This window comes from Harpia harpyja, chromosome 12 (genome assembly GCF_026419915.1).
Source record: "Harpia harpyja isolate bHarHar1 chromosome 12, bHarHar1 primary haplotype, whole genome shotgun sequence".
Taxonomy (NCBI): Eukaryota; Metazoa; Chordata; class Aves; order Accipitriformes; family Accipitridae; genus Harpia; species Harpia harpyja.
Window position 1 is genome coordinate 21,262,301 of NC_068951.1, and position 22,418 is coordinate 21,284,718.

The 22,418-nt window shown below is 48.4% G+C and overlaps 1 protein-coding gene and 2 long non-coding RNA genes across 8 annotated transcripts in view; 1 reads left to right on the forward strand and 2 right to left on the reverse strand.

The window, feature by feature from the left end:
* LOC128149196 (uncharacterized) overlaps nt 1–12,132 on the reverse strand; it is a 42,117-nt gene extending 29,985 nt beyond the window's left edge. For 4 of the 6 annotated variants that reach the window (XR_008237563.1, XR_008237565.1, XR_008237567.1 and 1 more), the window contains exons 1-2: nt 4,952–6,694; nt 4,147–4,232 (exon numbers count right to left, since the gene is read on the reverse strand). This is a non-coding gene — a long non-coding RNA (uncharacterized LOC128149196). Of the gene's footprint in view, nt 1–4,146; nt 4,233–4,951; nt 6,695–8,744; nt 8,942–9,499 lie in introns of those variants that run through there. The other 2 variants (XR_008237564.1, XR_008237566.1) reach the window with 2 other exon arrangements.
* A 1,380-nt stretch (nt 12,133–13,512) lies between these two features.
* Nucleotides 13,513–16,095, forward strand: HES6 (hes family bHLH transcription factor 6). The gene is made up of 4 exons (XM_052804609.1): nt 13,513–13,638; nt 13,712–13,798; nt 13,876–13,957; nt 14,045–16,095. Exons 1-4 carry the CDS (start codon nt 13,558–13,560, stop codon nt 14,476–14,478), a joined length of 684 nt encoding a protein of 227 aa, XP_052660569.1. The 5' UTR covers nt 13,513–13,557; the 3' UTR covers nt 14,479–16,095.
* A 1,630-nt stretch (nt 16,096–17,725) lies between these two features.
* Nucleotides 17,726–21,330, reverse strand: LOC128149118 (uncharacterized). Its single transcript, XR_008237538.1, has 3 exons — nt 19,647–21,330; nt 19,400–19,484; nt 17,726–18,595 (listed from the first exon to the last, which is right to left on the reverse strand). It is a non-coding gene; the product is annotated as an uncharacterized LOC128149118 (long non-coding RNA).
* Nucleotides 21,331–22,418: the final 1,088 nt, after the last annotated feature.

Consider the following 22,418-nt stretch of genomic DNA (forward strand, 5'->3'; position numbering starts at 1 on the left):
AACAAGGCCAGCCAGCAGCAGGCCAGCGCTGCACGCTCCTCTAAGCCTCACCTCCCTGCACACTGCAGCAAGCACAGGTTTAGACTATCAGTCCTTTTGGAAACAGCACACGCAGTAGCCCCTGAATCTCTAGAGGATGTAACCTGGAAGAGATCACTCTTGCCATCACCCCAAGGACCCGGCAGTGCGCATGACTCCCTTCCAGACAGCCTCATTTCCCTCGGCTCTCTGGCCACCATCATTCCTCAGGTGTTGGAGGTCCAGCAGACAGAAAAGCAGCATGTCCCTACTCTTCACAATCCTGGTGGGCGTCATGGGGAATACAGACCAGGTGATTTTCTCTCTGCACCTCAGCTCCTCTGTGTGTTTCATACACCAATGTGGCTGTCTGAGGTAAAGGAGGGAGTAGAGGGAGCCATAATACAAACCCAGCTTTCTTCCTTAAGGATTTCGAAAGGGGACAGGCATTAATGGGGAAGATGAGAATTATCCCTCTTTTCTTTATGGGATGGTTATATCAGCAACAACACGGGTAATGTCTGAAACAGGCAGCGCAGGACGCTGCCTGGACATGTTGCTCGTATCTTCCAAGTGAGATGACTCAGTGCAAGAAAAACAAACAAACAAACAAATGCTGGAGGCCAACCAAAGGCTAATTAGAACTGTACAGCATTTGCCAGAAAAGCCCCCTGCTGAGCTACAGCTTATCCTGGCAAAGGGAATTGTCTGTCTGTCCAGATGAATCACATCCCAGAACAGCTCATGGGCAGCTGAGGGGGCAAGAGGGCTCTCCTGGGGGCACCCCTCACACCAGCCCCCCAGGACGTCCTCAGCAGCACCCTGCAGGGCCAGGTGCCCCTTCTTTTTAACTCCCCAAAGACAAGGCTATGCTGTGAAAACATAGTAAGGCTGAAGGAATGCAATTCACTAGAGGACAAGCCTCTTCTGGCAACCTGGATTTTAAGAAAGAAACGTGAAAATTTTACAGGTCTTCCTGGAGTGTCACCAGCATTTGCGGTACAGCCAGGGGACACTGAGACATCTCAGTGCCACCGAGTACGCAGCCGCTCAGTAGGGCTCAACTGCATGACATCTTCATGCTTGGCTTGTTTGGTTGATTTCATTCATATACACAAACAAGGCTGGCCCTGGGAACTCAAAGTATTTACTGTGTTTGAGGTGCATTTTAAAAACCTGATTCCAACTGCATTAAAATTGAATAACTTGGCAGAGACTCTATAAAACAGACTGTATTTCAAGACATAGCAAGAAAAGAAGATGGTTCATGCAATTATGTTGACAGCAAAATGCTGAACTTAATTATGACTTCAGCAATGATGACATATTTGTGATGATTAAGTTCAAGATCTGCAGATAAGAGGATATGGGTAAACTGCTGGGTTCCCTGGACTCTCCTTAGGGGAGGAGAGGAGAAGAAAAAAGAAATAATCCCGCTGCAAGCCTCAGTCTCCCCCTCAGCCCGTCAGTCCTCCCCCAGTAATGTTTGGCTTCTCAAGCTAAATTTAACAAAGGACCAAGGAATTAAAAAACTATGAGGTCCTGTAAATTCTGTGAACATGGGCATCTGGGCCAAGGTGAGCGGTCCTGCAACAGGAGTTCACCTTTTGCTGAGATGCAGAAGAACGAAGGATGGGCACGAAGGAGAGAGGGTCCAACCAGACAACAGAAAAACTTGGGGAATCAGGCTTCACAACTCCCAGAAAACCTTTTGAGATGGCAAGTGTGGAAGGAGACTTTCCCCTGGAGGCTCACAGTACATCACAAAAGATATTAAAGATAATGTCACTCCTCCTCTCTTTCACTGGCTGCTTGTATTGCACAAGTGCTAAAGAGGCAGCTTGCTACTGCTCCAGGGTCTCCTGCACACAGCGCTGCACACACACTACAAGAGGCCTTCTGCTGCCACAGCAAACTTTGCCTTGCGTCTATTCCAAAATTCGGAGTGGGTTCAAACGAAATTCCAGCCACCTCAGGATGCTAGAACACCTCCCTTCTCTTGCACCCACCTCCTGGTCAGGGGGCAAAAGTTACTCCTTTCCACATCCATCCCATTTCCCAAACTAATATTCTTCATACTGAGGTCATACTACCCTAGTAAACTGGAGCAGACAGCTTCCACCTAGATCTGGGTTACTGTGTCAAACAGAAACCACCACATATTTAGATCCAGAAATTCTCCTTGAAAACTCTGACAGCATCCTGGCAGTCTTACCAGAATGAACAGAGTGACCAAAATGCTTGTAGGAAGGGACCTGTGGAGGTATCTAGCCCAAACCTCCTTGAAGCACAGCCATCGCCAACAGTAGACCAGGCTGACTGTCCTTTGTCTAACTGAGCCTCAAAAGCCACCCAGGAGGGAGATTCCCTGACCTCTCTGGGCAACCTGTCCCAGTGCTGCACCACCCCCATGGAAGAGAGGGTTTCCCAATATCTGATCTGAACCTTGCAAGCTGCATTGTGTGGCCACTACCCTTGGTTTATTATCTGCCACCGACAAGAAGAGCCTGATTCCACCAACTCTGTAACTGTTCCTCCAGTAGTTATGGGATGTTGCTAGAGTCCCCTCAGCCTCCTCTTGACCAGACTAAACAAGCCCACCTCCCCCAGGTCCTGACCATGTTGGCAGCTCCCTACCAGACCCACTCCATATTCTCACAACACTTCTCGTCCCTGGGGTCCCAGAATTGGACATTACTGCACTTGCCATTGGCACAAATCCAGAGTCCTGTCTATAGTCTGGCACTTGGCATTTCTGGAGCTCAGAAGCAGGCTGATGCTGGGTAGTCTTACATAGGCAATTTCTCTCCAGCAGAACCATGGAAGAGGTGTTGCAGTGAAATACTAGGCAGTCTAGGGTGAAAAGAGAACTTTTAATAATTTGTAATAAAGAGCAATACGATCATTGAGCATTGCTCCATCATCTAGTGATAAGCTGCTCAAATGCAAAACATGTGGGTCTAGAATGTCAGCCCTGCTCACACTGCTGCACCAGGACGGCAATCTGCTACAAGTACAGACTGATGTTTCTCCTGCCCTCCCCAGGGACTTACCACGCACCATGATGGGGCCCCTCTAGCCTTGGGGAGCCTCAGGTAGTGGCTCAGTTTGGAAAAGGAGCACGAAACTCTGATTTAGAACAGAAGATTGCAAGGTCAATTCCTCCTTCAGATGAATTCTGTGCAAATAACTTTATTGATACAACAGAGACAGACGGCACTAGAGTAAGCCAGTCAATTGCCCTCCCCACATGGGCCTGAACACGAACATCATAAAGCCTTTTCCTGGGAGACACAACAAAAAAAGAATAAAAGCAGGCCTTAGAGTCAGGACCCAAAACCACAGTTCCCCGCTCTTAACCCCTAGCCCACAGCCCATGTTCCCCTTCCCTCCTTGCTTTCACAATCCCGAGAGGTGGGTTTGCCTGGCCTAAAAGGAAAAATTGAAAGCAAGTCTCTTACTTGATGCAGGACTGGGCTCACCAAGAGACTATGACAGCAAAGGCAATACCTATCCTGATGGAAGCAGTGCTGCTCACGAGTGCTGTGCATGCCCACCCTTACAAGATGGGTCTAGATCCAGAATGGATGAGCGCCTGTCTGAAGCCTTAAATCAGCTCTGGGGGTTGGGAGTGTTTCAGATACACCCATACAATGTCTCCTACCGACAATTTCCAGACAGGTTCTTGCTAAGCACACGGATTTGTTAGACCTCCCTTTCAAGAGACTTAACTCTCAGACATCTTTAAATGGCAGATGGTTAAGTTCCTTCTTGGAGCTTAACTCTTCTCTTTGCAACTCTTTTCTTCTATATAAAGCCGTAAGAAATAAATGAATGCGTAAAACCAAAATAGTCATCATAATAAAGGAGCTTTTCGTGGAAGAGAAAATTCTAGAAAACAGGAAGGGTTTTTGGAGAGATGACTGTGTCAGCAGAGCTGCGGGGAGACACTGAAGGAAACCACACGTTGTGGCACTCACAGTACCTGCTAAACACAACCCACATGGACAGCCAGCAGAAACTTGTGACAGCTTCTTCTGGCTGCCATTTGGATTACATGTGTCACCAGAAGAGTTTCCCCCCAAAACACCACAAGCTCCTGGCAGTATAGAGAATACTAAGGAATACCTGAGTAGCAGCTGATTGAGTAAAGGCAGCAGACCATGACTAGAACCTCCATGCATCCGTCTGACCCAGCTCCAGATGGTGCAAAGCTGTCCAGGAGAGATGGGAGGAAGAAAGGTGAGAAACTGCAGGAGTTCTGGTTGCCACAACGTGTGACATGCCCAGAACAGAGGCTGCAGTCACAGCACCAGGCAGAAACATGTTCAATAGCCATCTACCACTACCACATGTCGTCCCCTGCCCTCCTGGGCTTATCGATCTTCACAGGAAGAAAGAGCTGGCAGGCAGCGGGGCAAGCATACATCCCACCCAAACAGAATGGCCCTCATCTTGTGGAGTCCAGTGCCAGGCCCAAAGGGCCTGCCTTCTTGCTCCATAAGGAACAGCATCAGCACCTCTGAGGACTCTCTTCTGGAGGATGCTGTGACCTGTTGATCCTCGGCCGAGCAGAGGCACATTCGAACCTGCACTGCCTTGGTCCAGCCTTGACAGTCTGCCACCCACAGTCGCTGGTGCCCTTACTCTGCAGTAGTCTTGCACTCCAGCCACCACACTGCAGGTCTCTGCCGTGCCCAGGGCTGAGCAGATTCTCCATTCTTGTCAAGGTGAGGCCAAAGCTCTACCCAGGCAGCTGCAGGAGGCAGCTCAGCCCTACCTGCCCAATCTGGGCTGTTTGAATTTCAAGCACTTGACAGGTAGGGACTTGCAGTTTTGCCCATGCTTTCCATAATGAAAGTCCCCAGAGGATCTGTTTAGATTGACATCTAGGGTCAAGCCTGAGGGTTGACTCCACCCAGCTTAAGCCTACCTCAGAGCTTGTACTGAAGCCATCCACTCTGTCCTTCCTGATCCTCCAGATGAGCTCTTCAAGGAATCAGTCTTGTTTCTCCTTCTGGGCTTGTCCCTAATTACGGGTGTTAGAGACAGGAAGTGGGCTCCACTCAAGACCAGGCAACTGTGGGTTTGGTGTTGGCCAACTGCTTGAGCTTGCATCTTGCAGGTGAATGGTTTGATCCCAGGCACACAACACAGAGGCGTGGGACTGACGAGTTGATTCCTTCCCAGATCCTGAGAAGTCTAGCAAAGCTGTGCCAGAAAGCCTCCAAGAGCAAAGCTAAGAGAAGCGTCAGAGTAGATGGCCAGCAGAGCAGGAGCTGGAGGTGTCTCTAAAGTCAAGCTTTAGTGATTTCCCTGCTATGGCCTGAAACCACATCCCTAACAAAGTTTGTGCTATATACCCCTATAAGCCAGGGGCATTTTATAGACCACGTGGAGCAAGGGCCACCTTCTGCGCCATTTCCAGCACGTGCCTCTTGTGACACAAATGCGCTTAGGAAGTCACCAGCCACAACCCCAGAGCTCTTGCTCCCCAACATCTTGCTCTTTGAATTCCTTGTTACTCACCAAACACTTAAAGAGGGACAAGCAGCTCTTCAAATGCCTGGTCTCCTACCTTTCATTGCCCTACTTTTATCCATAGACAGTTTAGATGGTACAGTTGTCAAATGAGCTTGCTGGGATCCACACAGCTCAGCAGCTCTCGGGACAAGCCACCCCTGCTCTCATGGAGCCCTGGCAGACCACATACCACACCTCTGAAAGGGGTTGGATGGAAGGAAACCAAGAAGAGTAACTCAGACGGTATACCAAAGTTGCCCGCATTTTCAGTTGGTATGTTGTTTTTCAGAGCTGCCCTCTAATTACAGTTTTAGGCTGTATATCACTGGGATTTTTATTTGATACAGCAACATGCACTAGCCTCTAGTGGATCTAGTCCTACGACTTTGTTCAGAAGTCCCTGATCGTGCATGTGTGCAAACTTGGTGTTTGCTTTGTCTGTTAATTGCAAGGACACAGAAGCTATGGCTGTGCTAAGAAATTTTTACTGGAGTTTAGAGAACTTCAAGTAATCCCCAGAAGCCAATAAAATGGCTTCCCCCCCCAAACTAGCCATTTCAGAGTCCAGTTAAACTGGATCCTGAATTCATCCAGTAAATGAACCCCTTCCTAACATGCTCCATAAAACAAGGCATGCTGCAGAGGATAGTGCTGCCCTTTCTCCAGAGCTTAAAAAACCAAACTAACCCCCAAAATAGAATAAAGCATTTCTAATTCTCTAGAAAAGATAATATTGGTTTATATGAACTGGCATTTTTTTCTCTTTCAAGTCACCCTGCATAGCATAAATAAAAGCCCATATGATGTTCCTGACTTCCTGTGATTCCATTGCTCTTTCCTGAGCTTTTTTTCTTACGTGATTTGTGTCTCATCATGTGAGCTGGCTACAATGCTCTGTGCCTATGGACACAGGCATAATCATGGGAACGGCAACCACTTCTTACAGATTTTGGAGGCAGAACACCTTCACTTCAGCCCTCCAAAGGTCCCTTCCATCACCACCCCATGACTGCTGAGAGGTGAGTGGAAGTACTGAGCAGCTCCACATGATCAAAAGTCAGCACATGGAAAACAGCAGGAAAACGTTTTGCATTTTCCTGCAAACACCTATGTCCCACTAGAAAAAGACATGAAGAAAAATACTATCCAAGCAGACAAGTCATGTTTTCCTCTGCAAGTTGTAATCCTGCATCACATTCATGAGCTTTGGGAACCCATCAAGCCTTTGGGAACAAGACAGCCAGGCAGGTAACATTCATTGGCCCCATCCGGAGACAATATGTCTACCTAGAGTTTGTAATGTCTTTGAACACTTTTGTTTCCACCCCATTTCTGACACCTGCAAGTAGCCCAAATGACATTTACTGGGACTGACTTGCCAGCTCCACACTGGTCTCCCAGTTGAACTGGAGGCAGTGGGTTTCCAGCCAGCAGCAGCCCCTTGCTCTGTAGCTGACTGGGTTCAACTGTGCATTGCCTTTATCAGAAAGCTGTGAAGAAGCACCTTGTAGAGGTAATGTTTGTCTGTGCTGAAGTCCCAGAGCTATTTCTCAGTCCAAGTATTCAAAAACATTATGGTCCTCTTAAACTGTGCTAAGCTTCTCCAGAAAGAAGGGCAAACACATATGGAGAGGAAGGAATGGCAGCACTCGTCACCTCTTTCAAATCTGCTCACTAAGCTTCCTTCACGCAACCTCCTATCGATGCCTTCCAGCATCACTCTAAATGATGGCTCCTCACCAAAACGGATGCAAGAAGCTTCTGCAGCAGATTAAGGGACTCAACCACCAACATGAATCAGCTGAGTGGTATGCCAAGTAAATGAGCTGTGCAGGACAGAAGGGCTAAAATCCACTCTTGACTTAGAGCAGTTAAAAGACATTCTCTTCCATAGCACACAATAGACGAAGTCCTCAGAAGGGTCCTTTTCCATACCATTAAAAGGAGTCTGGGCTATAAAATGTCACCTCCTTGGAGAAACAACCAGCCCAGAGTGGGAGGATGGCATGGTTAAGACAAGATCCACAAATACCTGTTACTGTGGTCGTGTCCCAGGTTGTCCGTGGATACACATCTCCAGGAAACACATCTCTGCAATGTGAGGTATCTCTTGCAATAGGGTCAAACCCAGTATTTATACAAAACACCAAAATGGGTGCCGGGACTCTCACGTAAAGGGGATTGGTCTCTGCCTGTAAAATATTTCTCATTTTGATTTAGAAAAGACCCATGTTTACCAAAACTGACCATAAAATATATTCTGCCATTGCTAAAAAGGATCTCACAAACATCTCGCTGAGAGCACAGGGTTTTTCCCCCACCTACAGATATGTAATTTGCAATGTGAATGCAAACCTGTGAGAAACTATGAAAGCAGGCATTTTCTAGAGCATTTCAAAAAACACACGGGAGCAAAGTTCAGAGCCTGATTATGTACATGTTAATCTGATAAAAATAAAACCCGTGTCCATCAACAAACTTGGGAGTGTCATTGCCAGGGGTACAGACTGGGAGTTACCCTGGCCACACGCTGCATGTCAGAAGAAATATGCTCTGAAGGGCACACATTTAAAAAAGATTTCAGCCTTAGTTAGGATTGTGTTTAAGGGATTCAGCACCTTCTCTGAAGAAAATGTACTTTAACGAGGATGCCTGTAAGTCATTTAGGAACTAATAAAAATATCTTGCAGAGGAGGACCAGTGATATATGCATCACTGTTACAAAGATAGGATAAAGCCTATGATGAAGTCAGCCCCATAATTAGAATAACTTTCAAATACCCAAAACATTAGAGAAATCAAATAGAAGAGGCTTCCCTGGAAACACCATGAAACTGCTCCCTGAAGCACCACAGGCAGGTTTGGTTTTTTTTTTAATCCAACTGAAAAAAACTCTGTACTTGCTTCAGATAGTCATTCTCACCTCCCTGAAATAAATTCCGCAAACACAATGTGACCAAGCGACAGTCCCTCTTAACCTCACAAGACACGGGACCCTGCCACAGTCACTGACAACAACCCACAGGCTAAATAGTACAAGTTGAAGCAGTTTACAATGATATGTGAGTTTAGACATATCTGTACTGGAGCCCAACAGGTTGAGGGGAAAGAATGACACGGTAATAAAAGTGGCACACAGGGTCTCACTACTTTCTCAGCATGGTCCCCCACCATTTTTTGCATTTGAGTATCACCACAAGTACCTCTGAAATGGCAGAAAGCAGGCCCCATCCTCTCAGTCAAAGGGGAACCTGAGCCTTCACAGGCAGCAAACGCAGTCTTGGGGCTCTTCTGTGAATGGACGTAAGACCCTTTTGAATGCTACTCATTAGCATTGTGGCTGGCATGAACTGTTCTTCTGTGCCCCAGCTGATGAACATGAGCACTGCTGCCAAGTCTGCTGATAAATAAAAAAGGATAGGAAAAGCCTTATGGTTTTTGAAAGGGCCAACAGAAACTCAGCGCTCAAGGCAGCAAACACAATTTGCAGTAACAAACAGATTCAAGCCCAAGAGCAGCTCAGTGCTGATATTCAACCCAATTTTTCCCTTAAACATCTGCTTTTAACAGCAAAGAAATTGACAGCACTAAAGGCAACTAGGATCAAGCTGATGGGGAATGCTGCAAACTTCTCCAAACAGCCTTCCTCATTCGCTTCATTTATCACCTACAGCCCTCAGCTCTTCCAGTTCCAGGCATGCTCCCCTCCACCTTGGTTCTGCGAGCAGGACTAATTTTCATCAGAGACAAGGCAGAAGACTAATTGCAGTACACATTTCGTTTGTGAAGGGACCCCAGGGAGAGGAGGAGGGGGAAGATAGCTCTTTGCTTGCTCTGCCCCCTAAACAGTTTGTTAGTGTAGAAATAAGTACAATGACAGCAAACTGATGCCTAAGAAGCAATTCACCCATTAACCTAACATCCGCCACAGTTCATACTCACCACCGTTTATATGCACCATTAATATTTATAAGGATGACATGCCTCTTTGACAGGAACTTGTGCCTCCAACGACAACAGATGTTATACCATTTATGAAAGAAACTACTCAAGCATTTCCAATGGACCTTGTCCATGCTCAACATGTCTTTATCCCGTGCTCTGATTATATTATCCACGGAGAGCCTGGGTGACCTACTGACTCAAGCCCAGGAACATGGATGGCAGCACACTTGCCTGTAGAGTCCTTAAAACTTTCCGGAGTTGCATTATCTCTTTGTGGGTGTTCTTCTGGGAGCCGGAGACCTTTCACATGCACCTGATAGCTCAAACAGAAGTGTGTGAGGTATTATGTGGCAGACTCCCCAATCTCATGAGGATTTGCCACTTACCTGGGCCTCCAAAACACATGGCAGGTAGCCAAGGCTACAAGATTGTCTCCCACAGTTGCCTTTGCCACTGTCACCACAGCTGAATTAGTGATCATACATGACCTACAAAGAATTAGAACCTGTTATTATATGCTGCATTATACTGCTCTATGCATGGACTTGCAGGAAAACACATGCAGCAAGGCACTGATCCCATTATCTCTGCTAATACTGTGCTGCTCCTTGGCTAAACTGTAATTTATATCACATGTGGGAGCACCAGCCTCTGGCAGGACAGAGCTCCCTGCTCTAGCAAAGGTTAAACTCCCACCCTCCATTGAGGAGCAATCAGTGCCCATACACCTCCCCATCAGCAGACAGCAGGATGGGTTTAACCTGGAAAGAACGATACGGGTAAGTCGATGGGTTTACCGAAATCTCCTTCAGGAGCCACCATGCATGGGCAAGCAATGAGGTGTTAGACAAGGTATCTAAGTAACGTTTTCTTTTACTAGATTGCAGTTGACATTTCCATTAAAATGCATGAGGTTATCATGAATTGCTTCACCTGATGTGACGGAAGTTGTTTAAAGCGACGCAGAAATGTCAGATTATCCCTGCGGGCTAGAGCAGATAGCCTGCAGTGACTTCCTCCTCCAGAACAGCAGCTCTAGTAATGCCCTGATATTTATGGCACATACATTTTTAATGCCCAGCACAAACAGCTCCAGCATTCGTCAACTCATTTGACCTGCAGCTTTTCAAAGAAAACACAAGAAGACATGCTGCAGAGCAAGAGCTAGCAATGTGTAAAATACCTTGCCATCAGCACCCACCAAGTCAAAACAGAAATAGGATGTTAAGCCATGGCCAGCTCGCTCTGGCCATTCTTGGCCAAGATTTGCTAGCTCACTGCTGGAGTGCACCCAGAAGTCCTCACCCTGTGCCTGCGGCTTCTTTGCTCAAAAACATGCAGATCTGAGGCTTGTGAGGAATCATTGCAGTTCAGCAGCCGCCAGCGTTTTATCACCCAAGTCCTGACACATTTGAACCAGGACTGAGGTGAATTCGGGAGCTCCTCCACGTTTTCCTAGATTAACGCTGCAGCATGTCTAACCTAAGTTAGCGCTGAAACACAACTGATACAAACAACTGCAGTAAAGAGGCCTGACAGATTTGGGGACTGCATCTGCAGCCACAGCAGTGCAATGTTTCTTGTGTAAATCAGCAGAATTCACACCAGTGTAAAACCCACTGTTTGAACATCTCTGATTACACGTGCTAGGAAAAGCTAAGCTGTCTCTAAAGAGAAAACAAGCTCACAAACTCCTGGGGTTCATCTTTTACCACGTGATTACATACATTCAGTGTGCTAACTGCACATTTTATAAACGTCTGTGTGTGTGTATTTGTGTGGTTTTGTACATGTCTGCTGACCTTACATACCTAGTTTTGGTTCAGAACAAAGATGGCTCCTTCAAAATCGTGACACCCATTACTTCACTGTAGTTTGCACCTATACAATTGTCCTTTTTCCCTCCTATTTAGGCTAACTATGAATAAACTATACACAAAATGCAGTCACAGGTGTCTCTACTCGCTTAAAGACAAAAACGTTACATACCTGGCCTGGCCTAAGCACCATTGCTGCTTATTCTGCGTTAATGGTATCAACAAAAAGGGCGAGCCAGTCTCCACATTGCGTTACATGGAGTGTTGGGTGCATCAGAAGCAGGAGGACAGATTTAGTCATCCAGCCCCAGGTACATCCCACTCTGCTCCTGCCCGGTGCAAGGAAATGTGTCACCTGCAGAGCAAACTCTTTGCCAAAATTCAAGCATTGTTGCTTTAAAATAAAAGGAAGAAACATAACAGAAGCACCTTTCTGAAAATAAAATCTCCTGTCCATTGCGATACAAAAAGCAGAGTGGTCTGAGCTTAGGTCTCAGCCAAGATATCCCACATGCTAGCTTTATCTCTGATGTGCTCCTCTGCGATGGCCGCAAGAAGATGGTGCTGAACATCTGTATCCTGGTTTGCCCCTTTATCAGACAGGGATTAGCGTATTGCAGGCACAGATGTTTATACGGTGCTTTAAAGATTAAAAGTGGCATTAAGGAATAGTGGGACTGACTAAGAACTACGCCAGCCTTTCTCAGAACACGTGCCATTACCCACTGGACCACGCAGGATGAGTCAGACACCAACCTACAGATGCGGAACGATAAAAAGTAATAGAGCCAGGGGTCCCGGGGCTCTCTGCGCAGCTGTGGGCGCACCGGCTCACGCTGGACCCCTCAGCAAAGAAAACCTCAGCTCCCCTAAAACCAGAGGGTTTTCCCTAGGCTTTTGAATAGCGAAACAAACCGGGAGTATGCCGGAGCGGGAGGGGAGCTATACTGGACACGTACAGGGAGGCAAGCGTGCAGCTCCGCGCCGGCGATGCCCATTCAAGCAGGGGGACGCATCTCCCGTTTCCTCGGGTGGTAAAAATATGACATGCATTAGCGAGGAGAATAAAAGGAGAGAAACAAAGGAGCGGGAGCGAACACCTGTCGCTCTCCTCGGGGACGAGCCCTAATGCTTTTATTTGCCTCAGTCTGCCGGGGGAACTGCAGCTGCCAACTGTCATCAGCATCAAGTTACCCGCACAAAGCTGGCCTGCCCGGCTCTTTCAGCCAAGGGAGGCGGAGGGCTGCGACGCGCCCAGGGACAGCACCGAGCATTCGGGGCCCACCGCCCCGCGGCCACCAGGCGGGTGAGCAGCCCCCCCGGGCTGGGGAAGGGCTGCACGGCCTCGTCTCGGCCGACGGCCCAACAGCGGCAGTGCGTGAACGCGGCCTGAAACGAGCGCCTCGTCCCGGGCAGGCACCCGATCCCCGCCCGGTCGCGAGAGGGCCCGGCTTAAAAGCCTCCCCGTCCATTTGGACGGGGGCAGGACAAGACGACCAGATCCGTCGTCAGTTGTGCGTGCTCGGGCCCAGCCGGTTTCGCGCTCTGGGATCAAATCGGCCTCTTTCACGCCCGCGTCGTCGCCGACGCCCGGCTGTCCCCGCCACAGCCGCAACCGCAGGCGCTGCCGGCAGCGAGGGGCACCGACAACCCTGAGCTCGTGCTCCGGCTGACGAACGAAGCGTGCTCGCTGCCCCCCCCCCCGCCCCCCGCCTTTTTCCAAGGCTTTTGAACCCACAAGCGGTGGAGGGTTGGGGTTTGGGGCGGTTTTACTGAAGGTGACGGACGTGCCCCCGAGGCCGCAGCGGGCCCTGCCACGCTGCAGGCGGGGGGCACGTCGCCTCCCCAGCCCCCCCCCCCGGGCCCTGCCAGCCTCCGCGCTGCTGCCCGGGCCGCGACAAGCCCCGGGGAACGACGGGAGGGTGGCCCGGCCCAGGCGGCGGGGCCGTGCCCGCCTAACAATGCCGGCGGGGGCCGGCGGGCAGCGCGGCGGCTGACGCGAACCGCAGGCTCGGCGGCGCGCGCCCCCCTCGCCTCGCCCCGCCCCGGCGCAGACAAAGCGCCCGCCTTCCATTGGCCCGTTCGGCCAACGCTCCGGCGGCTGCCCGCGCGGCGCGGCCAATGGGCTCATTGACATGCAAATCGGAGGGTATAAGTACGGCGGCGCGGGGCGGGGAGCGGCGCGGAGCCCGGCCGCCGGAGGGGAGCGGAGCGGAGCGGCGCGCAGCGCGGGTCCGCCGGGCCGCGCCGCGCCATGGCGCCCTCCTTCCGGCCCGGCAAGGGCCGCCCGCCGCGGGGGGACGAGGACTGCGCGGAGGCCAGGGCCGACAGGAAGGTGAGCCGCAGGGGCGCCGCGGCGGGCGGGCGGGCGGGCGGGCGGCAGGCTGACGGCGCTGTTGTCCCCGCAGACGAGGAAGCCGCTGGTGGAGAAGAAGCGCCGGGCGCGGATCAACGAGAGCCTGCAGGAGCTGCGGCTGCTGCTGGCCGACAGCGAGGTGAGGCGGCGGGGCGGGGGCCGGGCCGGGCGGCGGGGCCCGGGGCCGTGCTGACGGCCGCGGCGGCCCCGGGTCAGTTTCAGGCGAAGCTGGAGAACGCGGAGGTGCTGGAGCTGACGGTGCGGCGGGTGCAGGCCGTGCTAGAGCGCCGCTCCCTCGGTGAGTGCCGGCGGCGGGGCGGCGGCGGCGGGGGGCCGGCCCGGCCCGCGCCTCACGCCGCTCCCCTCTCTGTCTCCCGCGGCGCAGAGGGCGGGCGGCTGCACCGCGAGGCCAGCGAGCGCTTCGCTGCCGGCTACATCCAGTGCATGCACGAGGTGCACACCTTCGTCTCCAGCTGCCCCGGCATCGACGCCACCACGGCCGCCGAGCTGCTCAACCACCTGCTGGAGTCCATGCCGCTCAACGAGGGCGGCTTCCCGGACTTGATCGCGGACGTTTTGGCGGATCCCGCCCTCGGCCCCTGGCCCAGCAGCGAGGTGCTGGCCCCGGCGGCCGAGGCCTCCCTGGGCCTGGCTCTCCCTGCCTCGGCACCCTCGCCTTCCCCCAGCGAAGACACCTGCTCCGACTCGGACGAGGCAGAGGCCGAGCCGGGCCAGACCACCACCGTCGGACTGGACGCTTCCCGGACGCGCGGCCTGCCTTCACCCGGCTTACCCAAATCGATGTGGAGACCCTGGTAATGGAGGAGCATGCGGGAGTCGACACCGATGTACCTAGCGGGGAGAGCAGCTGGGCCCCGCACTCCCCTGCAGCCCTCCGAGGAGCGCCAGGGACTGCCAGTGCGCGTGCAGCTGGCGTCGCTGCGTTTCGGGACTGCATCAATGGCACTCTTACGCTGTCATGCCCTGACAGGCTAATAGCTAAGCGCATTAACATTTCATCTGTGTGTGTGTGTGTGTGTGTGTGTGTGTGTGCACGCGCTTGCGTGTGTGACATTTTGTAACTTTAGGGGTTGTTTTTACCAGAGGTTGGGGCAGGGGGGAGGAGGGAGTGGGTTTTTAGTAGCAAAGCTCTTGGGTGGATACACAGCAGTTATTTTATAACCCTGTCTCTTTCTCTTGGCCCTTGTAAGTGGCCCAAATATAATTACCTTTTTCTTTAAAGAAAAAGCCCTTCTGCATTTTAAATCCTGATGGTTAACTCCATGAGAAGCTTGAGTTAAGTTTGCATGCACAGTTTTAAGTGTTCTAGTGATAGCAAAGATCCCTGAAAGGGGTTGGTGTGGTTAGCATCTGTACTCGGTAGCAGTCTAGAGTCTCACCTTCAGTGAAGGAGGAGAAAACTAGAAACCTGGTGGAATTAGACAAACAGGTAAAAGACTTTGGTGGCAGGGTGCCTTTTAGAAATGAGTGTCTTTACGCACATTTTGCTTTTAGCACATTTGAGTTTTTTGTGACTTTATGTATATTAGGGCGTCAAATTTTTTTTATTTTTAATCTTTAATAAAAAAAAATACTGAATTCACAACTGACTGCATGTATTGTGGAGTGTGATGCACTTCTAACCGGTTTAAAAAATTAAAAATGTAGTCCCCTATTGTTAAGTATTAACAAAAGTATGTATATATTGTGGAAACAATGCTGGTAATTAAGCACTTAATTCTTGTAGTAAGCATTGTTAGCTCAAGTATTGGAATTCAAATGTTCCTTTTGTTTGGAAGACATTGAAGTTATTGCAGTGAGCAAGGTCATGCTGGTTAAGGTTGATCTTGGGCCACGGATTTCTGGGCTAATTTATCTGGATGCCAGTCTCAAACCTAAGCTACTTGATCTGCCACTGAAGGTGCTGCTCATACATCTACAGTCCTAGCTTCAGAAGCACTAGGCAAATCCTGTCCTGGGGCATGACTTCACAGGGGGGTTGGGTCTGGTGAGTTGTTTTGTTTTGGTTGTCTGAAGTTGTTTCGGTTTGGGGTTTTTTTTGTTTTGTTTGGGTTTTTTTTTCCTCTTGAATGCAAAGTTGAATAGAGTGTGCAATGGATTTGGAAAGTATTCTCTAAAATTAAAAAAGTGTTTCTAAGGGGCTGGGGGGGATCCTCAGCATTCTTGTACGTGAGGTTTGACACTTCCCCTGTTCCTACTTTTGGAAGATGCCAGGTTATTTGTGCTGTGATAGTACCTTTCAGAGAGCTGTCATTGTAAAGAGGAAAACAAAAAGGATTGTACAGCTACTTAATACATGGAAGTTCCCAAACATAGAACAAGCAAGAAAGGAAGCAATCTAACTACCGAGGGACTAGACATGTAACTGTTAACAACCCTATGGAATAATAAAAATGGAAACTAAGATACTCATAAGACTTCTCCTTTGTAATTTTCTTTAAGTTAACTGAGGTGGGTGTTCTTACTCAGAGATGGCCATCAGCTTTGTTTGGTTCTTCTCATCCCCTTTTGTGCTAAATTCCCTTTGAACTGGAGGGAGAAGGACAAAAACCAGCTGAGCAAGGGAGGTGAGAGCTGCTGTAGTGACCTTTCTGCTTTAGGGAGGGAGGTTAGCATTTTGAAGTGTAAATGAAGGAGCAGCCTGGGACACTTGCACTAAAAGTAACAACGCTACACACAAGATGACCTTTCGGACTGAGCCTGCACCTCTCTAGCCCTAGCGCAAGGCCAGGTTTATTTTTGTAAAGCTACTTTCCCCAGCTATCATGTATTATTTGCTACTTCGCTCTCCGCTTCTGCTTAAATTAGCCCAGATAACAATACCTCAACAAAATCACCAAGGCAAGTTCACATACACTGTGATGTATAGTGTCACCCTACTACACTAAGACAGAGCCCCTTGCTTTTAACATCCAGAAAACACCCCTTTCTGTAAGGTGCTCTCAAGAAGGAGGTAAAGCCACAGCCCGTTTCCTTAACACAACAACAGCAGCCACAGCCCAGCCTGTGGCTCACAACAGCATGCACGCACAGCAGCATTAGGCTGCAGACACTTGCCTGAGCTGGCCATCTTCAGGTGTGACATCCAGGGTTGATCCTGGGCTGGTGCAGCCGCTCCAGCCTCTCTGCTGCTGCAGGAAAACTGGAGGCAGCTTGGCTTGGCTTCATTTCCATGAGATGAAAGACCCCCAGGTTAGGGCTCTTCTGTAACGCTCCTGTGAAGGAAAGTGCAAATCCTGACACTTCAGTGACAGAAACACAGCCAAGAGACAACACAGAAGTGCCAGCTTTGGTTCAGCAGTGGATGTGGGGTGGGCTAGCAGCAAAGTCGTCTCTGCTAAGCAGCACTGTAGATGTGTTGCTTAACTTTTCCTGTACTGGCCCTGGAGAATCAGAGCTAAAGCTGGCCTTCCCCATTTACCTGCTCTCCCTTTCCCATTCCTGTGTATATTGCCGCAAGTGCTGTTGCGCTTCCCACACCCAGGGTAATCCTCACAGGCCGGTGGGCCCATAGAGCTCCCTGCACATCTTGCCGCAACAGCTGGAGACCTGGGCACATCCCATCCGCGCTGCTGCAGAAGGAAAGAGGCAGAGGGGCTGTGAGCTTGCTGGCCACAGCTGCCTGGCCAGCTGCTCTCCCAAAGCTGGGATGGTTTGGAAGAGCCACAGCAGAGGAGTAATAGGCCTCTCCCCTGTGCACTTGTAGTCCCGTATTAGCTGAAAAGAAAAAGCCGGGTCAAAGCAGTACAACTAGGAGTTTTCTAAAAAGTGTCAAAAGCATTTTAGAAACGTGTTAGCAATATGGCTTTTTTTTTTTTTTTTAAATCCACAAATTAGGTTCACAGAAAGTTTACATCCTCTGATTAGGTGTTGCTGGATTTCCCCATTTGCATTTCTGTACCTTACTGCAAAGGTGTCAAATCTGACACTTCCCTGACAAAGGCAGGAAGAGGTGAGCATTTCAGGGGTGGGACGGGGGAAGGGACAGCAGGGGGAAAGGAAGGTTTCCAGCAGCTCTGATGAAAAACCAGTGAAGCCTTTTCAAGTCCTTCTTTATAGAAACTGCCTTTATTCTTTTCCATTCCAAAGTCATACAAACAGACTATCTGATCTGACAGTGCACTGCCTTGTAAAAGGAGAGAGGAGCAGCACACTAACAGGAGGACTCTCGTTTGATATGCTGTTGAAGAATAGAAAGAAGGGCTCGTTTTCACATCTCTTTGCATGTCAATCACTCACACCTGTTGCAGGGGAAAACTGCTCCTTGTTAGACCAGGTCAATGGGGAGGACTTACGGCTCAAATCTTCTCCTAACCTCTTGGCAACACATACTAGGTTTTTTGTCAGAGCCCTCTGGCCAGGAGGCAAGATCAAGCTTTCACGTTGTCCAAATCAGCTTACATCTTCCTTTGCCTCTGACTAGAAAGTATCATGTAGCTCTCTACAGAGTTTTCCTCTCCAAATAAATAAATGTTTCAGTTTCTATTCCAATTAAAAAATAAAACAAGAATAAAAATTCAGTCCAGCCCTCAGCAGTAGGGTTAGGGGATGCACGCAGACATCATGAGGGAAATTTCTGCTAAGCAGACAGTTCATTCCTGTCTGTAACACAGAGAGCTTACATTTCTTACCATCCAAAATGCTGTCATTCGCAGAATATTATTGAAACAAGTCACAAAAAAGGAGGATTTATTTCCGAGAAGTGTGCTGGGATGAGTGTTGGTTAATCCTGGCATCCAGAGCCTTGCCACATTATGGTAAAGTCTTCACAGATAACATCCCCAAGGAGCCAACCAGTCTTGACATCTCCAGCAGTTGGAGCCCAGTTTCAGGATTTTTCCAATTTATGGGCCCATCTCCAAGCATAGCTGTGCACGCACACACACAGAAGCAGGTCTCCAGCCCGTCCTCCACCCTGCAAAGACATGGGTGCAGACACGTGGGTTTTACAAATCTGGTGTTCAGCTTTTGGAACACACAGAGACTTTTGCCCAGGCAGCTCTTTCTTTTCTCCAGTGATGAAAACCACCGGGCCAACCAGCACGTCTCCTGCTGAATTTGCCCCGCTAGCCATGGCTTGGACCATGCTCCCTTGGATCACAGAAACACGCAAGCCAGTATGGATGGGACCCAGGAGGAGAACATCTTCTTGCTCTACAGATGGGTGCAATGGTTTGAACAAGGTCATGCAGGAAGCACATGGAAGACTCAAGGATCCCAACAATCCACTAATCCGGCTGTCTTAAATAGAAGTCTATCCTTCCTCTGCTCCCTAAGACATTTTTACTTTCTTGCATGAGATGCCTGGTTCCAAGTTGCATTTATACTCTTTCTTATAGAGATTTCCTGAGTCCACAGTTATCTAAATGGATAGTGTCACTAAATTGTGCACTTTAAGCCTCTCAAGCTTCTGCATGAGCTAAGCTAAAGAAAACGAAAAGGGGAAAAAAATAGTCTCTATCCTTCCATGGGATTTTTAGGTCCCTATACAACATTAGCATTTCATTATTGTTTCCAGCAAGTGCAATTCATTGCACTGCATTTTAAGAAGGTTAAAAAAAAAAAATCAAAGCTGGTGCAGAACACATTCAAACATGAAAATACACCTTACAGCAGGAGACTTTAAGCTTAATTTAGTTAAACAAGATGATGATTGAGGGTGATTTGATTAGTTATACTGCATATGTTATATTATACATAAGTTACATTGCTCACTCACCAGCTGAGGAGGTCATGGGTTCAAAAAGTCTTTTAATCCAATGAAGTAGAGCCTTAAATACCAAGAGCTAGATAGTGGGTCCAAGCTGTTGAAATTAGAAGGAAAAAGATTGAAATTAGACACTGGAAGAAGCCATGAATTTCCTTTCTCTTAATGTCATCAGGTCAAGTGAGACAGAGTATCTTTCCAGAAGCAAATACAAGTTCTTTGATACAAACAAAAACTACTTAGTAAAACAACAACATACAAGCAGTTATATTAGCTGATCCGTTCTGGCCTTAGATTTCGTAAGCATAAAATTACCGCAATTTGTGGTTTTTTAGTTTTAACATTGATCTCAGGCTAAAATACAGGTTGAAAGCATTGTGAGTAGTTTTCTTTGCATCTGGGAAAGTGCAGACCAGGACATCTTCAAACATATGTTTTCAGATAGCTTCAGGAATTGCCCAGATTCATTCACCCTTAGCTGAACTCTGCAAAGCTCCTAGACCATTTAAGTACAAAGCAAAGCAGCCTAATTTAAAATCACCACCAAAGAGGCACACTTTAAAGTATCCTTAAAATGATGTGCCCATTGAGAGGAAAGGGAAATGACTGGGCATCACCAGGAGCCTCCGTATCCACTCAGATATGTTTCAAATTGGGTTTCAGCTTCTAGTGGCCCCCTTTGGAAGCCTTGCTGCGTTTTGGGGTTTGGACTCTCCATGACTGAGAGGCACACTAGTAAAACTTTAGAATTTCATTCTCCCTATCCTGAGTTCACCAGAACCAACCTGTGCTAAGCAAAATCACTATAAAACCCCTTCTACTGTCACCATGCAACAGCCTTTGCAATCGGTGTTCCACAGATTGAGAAGGGGGCAAAAAGCCCAGAAGAGACACATCAACTCCATTATCAGCCCCATTAAACTTTTCCACCAACTGGGATAGGTTGTTCACAGCACCCATATTCCTCACCAAGGCCTGAATCACACAGGTTTCCAGCACATTTGCCTCCTTTGGGCCTGCAAATGCTATTTGGTATTTATGACCATCCTTCATTAAACAAGGGTATCTTCATTACTGATAGCTGACCCCCAACATGGGTGGTATCTACCCACCCATTGCCCCTTTCCAAAACAACATACACTGATTCCTTTCCCGCTCAACAGACCCTCAAGCAGACGCCTGCAGAGTACCAGGAGTCCAAGTCTACATGACATGCATCTGAGCCTGGTCCAGGTTCTTTCTACCCTTCATAGGAGCGGATTAACCGGTCAGAAAACAAGTGTAATTGAATCCTGCCATCCAGGCAGAGGGAGTGCACAGCTTCTTACCAAAATCTAGGATTCTGGAGCAAATCTCTACTGAGTAGCTGCTACTCTCACAGCAGCTGCAAGCCTCCCAATTCATTAACCCCTCCACTGAACCAGCAGTTTCTTAATAAACCAACACAGGTTCTCAGAGAAGTCCACGACAGCAACATATAAGTAAGAAATGACATGCTCCTCAGGAGCTTTGGGATGCCTGTACAGAGCGCCTAGGATGTCCTCTAGTTCCTGGAAAGCTTTGTATGAAGTGACACATAATTTGGAAAGCTCCCAAATGTGCTTGCTCTCAAAAAGAGGGTTATAAGACCCAAAGGGCACAACTACTCCCACATCATACCTTACATGCACTGTGCAGATGCACCGAAGCAGCTGCCCAGAGCAGCACTATCATGCGGATGACAGGGACAACCAAGCAAACCAACAGGTCTATGGAGCTGCTTTTCTGCTGCGGTGTGTTATCAGCAGCACTTGGCTGCTTAGCGGTGACCACACTGGCTGTCACAGAGCACAGCCAGTCAGGGTGACTCAGTAACAGCAGGACAGACTGCACTTTCAATTGCTGCAGGAAGCAGGAAAAATGATTCACATCCTTTCAGCCAACACTGAACCAGAACATCATTCCAAGGCTCGAAAACTCGAGTGACAAAGAGTCTTCAAAATACAATGTGACAACCCAAGATCCTGATGCCCTGTGCTTAGGAGTCTGTTCCCATCCCCATTCCTTCCCAGAAGCACCACTCCTCTATTTGTGAAATTATAATCTACTCCCTGAACACTTTAAAAACAAAACAAAACAAAAAACAAAACAAAACAAAAAAACCCCACCACCACAAAACAAAAAAAAAACCACCAGCAAAACAACACACACATATTCTCACCTCGGCTTTTTGCTAGAAGGTCTACTGGCTGCATTTCTAGGGAGGGCAAGTAGTAATCTATCTGTTTGCTTTAACACCTTGGAATTCATTTATTTTTAAAAAAAATTTAAGAGATGCAATGAAAATATCATAGCTCCAGTTGTTATAACAACAATCAATAACATTTCACTCTTGTATAGTTCTAGCAAGGCTTCACAAAGAAGGGAGAAGCATTATCTCAGGGTTTTTTGAGGGCGGAAGAGGAGATAAAAGGAGAATTTGCCAACAAATTGTCTGCATCTTTTATGGATTTATACAGTTACACAGCAATTTACAGCTGTTATAATCAATCAATTTGTACCACAGATACAAGGGGGGAAATGCTGCAAAGGAGCTGATGAAACTTTCCTATTGCCAGAGGAAAAAAGGAAGGGGACTACAGTGAAGAACTCTCATTTAGACTAAGAGGGAGAATGAATCTGTAAGGCCAGAGCATTTCCTCATCTCTCAAAACTGTCAAGTCTTCCCTGAAATCCAGGCTCTTGCTGCCAGTTGTAGGAATTGAATGTAGCCAGTGGCTTCTTGTGCTTTAATTTGAATTATACATGAGATGCAAGTAAGTACACTCAAAGCAAGCAAAGGCTTCTCCGTTTCCTAGGATGGAGTCTGCCACCAGACACTCCTCCCTCCATCCTCTATTCATGCAGTCCAGATTTAATTCCATAATTACATTAATGAAGAACTGGTCACATGTCTCTCAAGGTAGGGTTTTTATTGCCTAACTGGCAAAGTCAGCTGAGAAAAGCCTCCTCAAAATTTATGTTCTGAAGTCTCCTATCGCTAAAATATTAT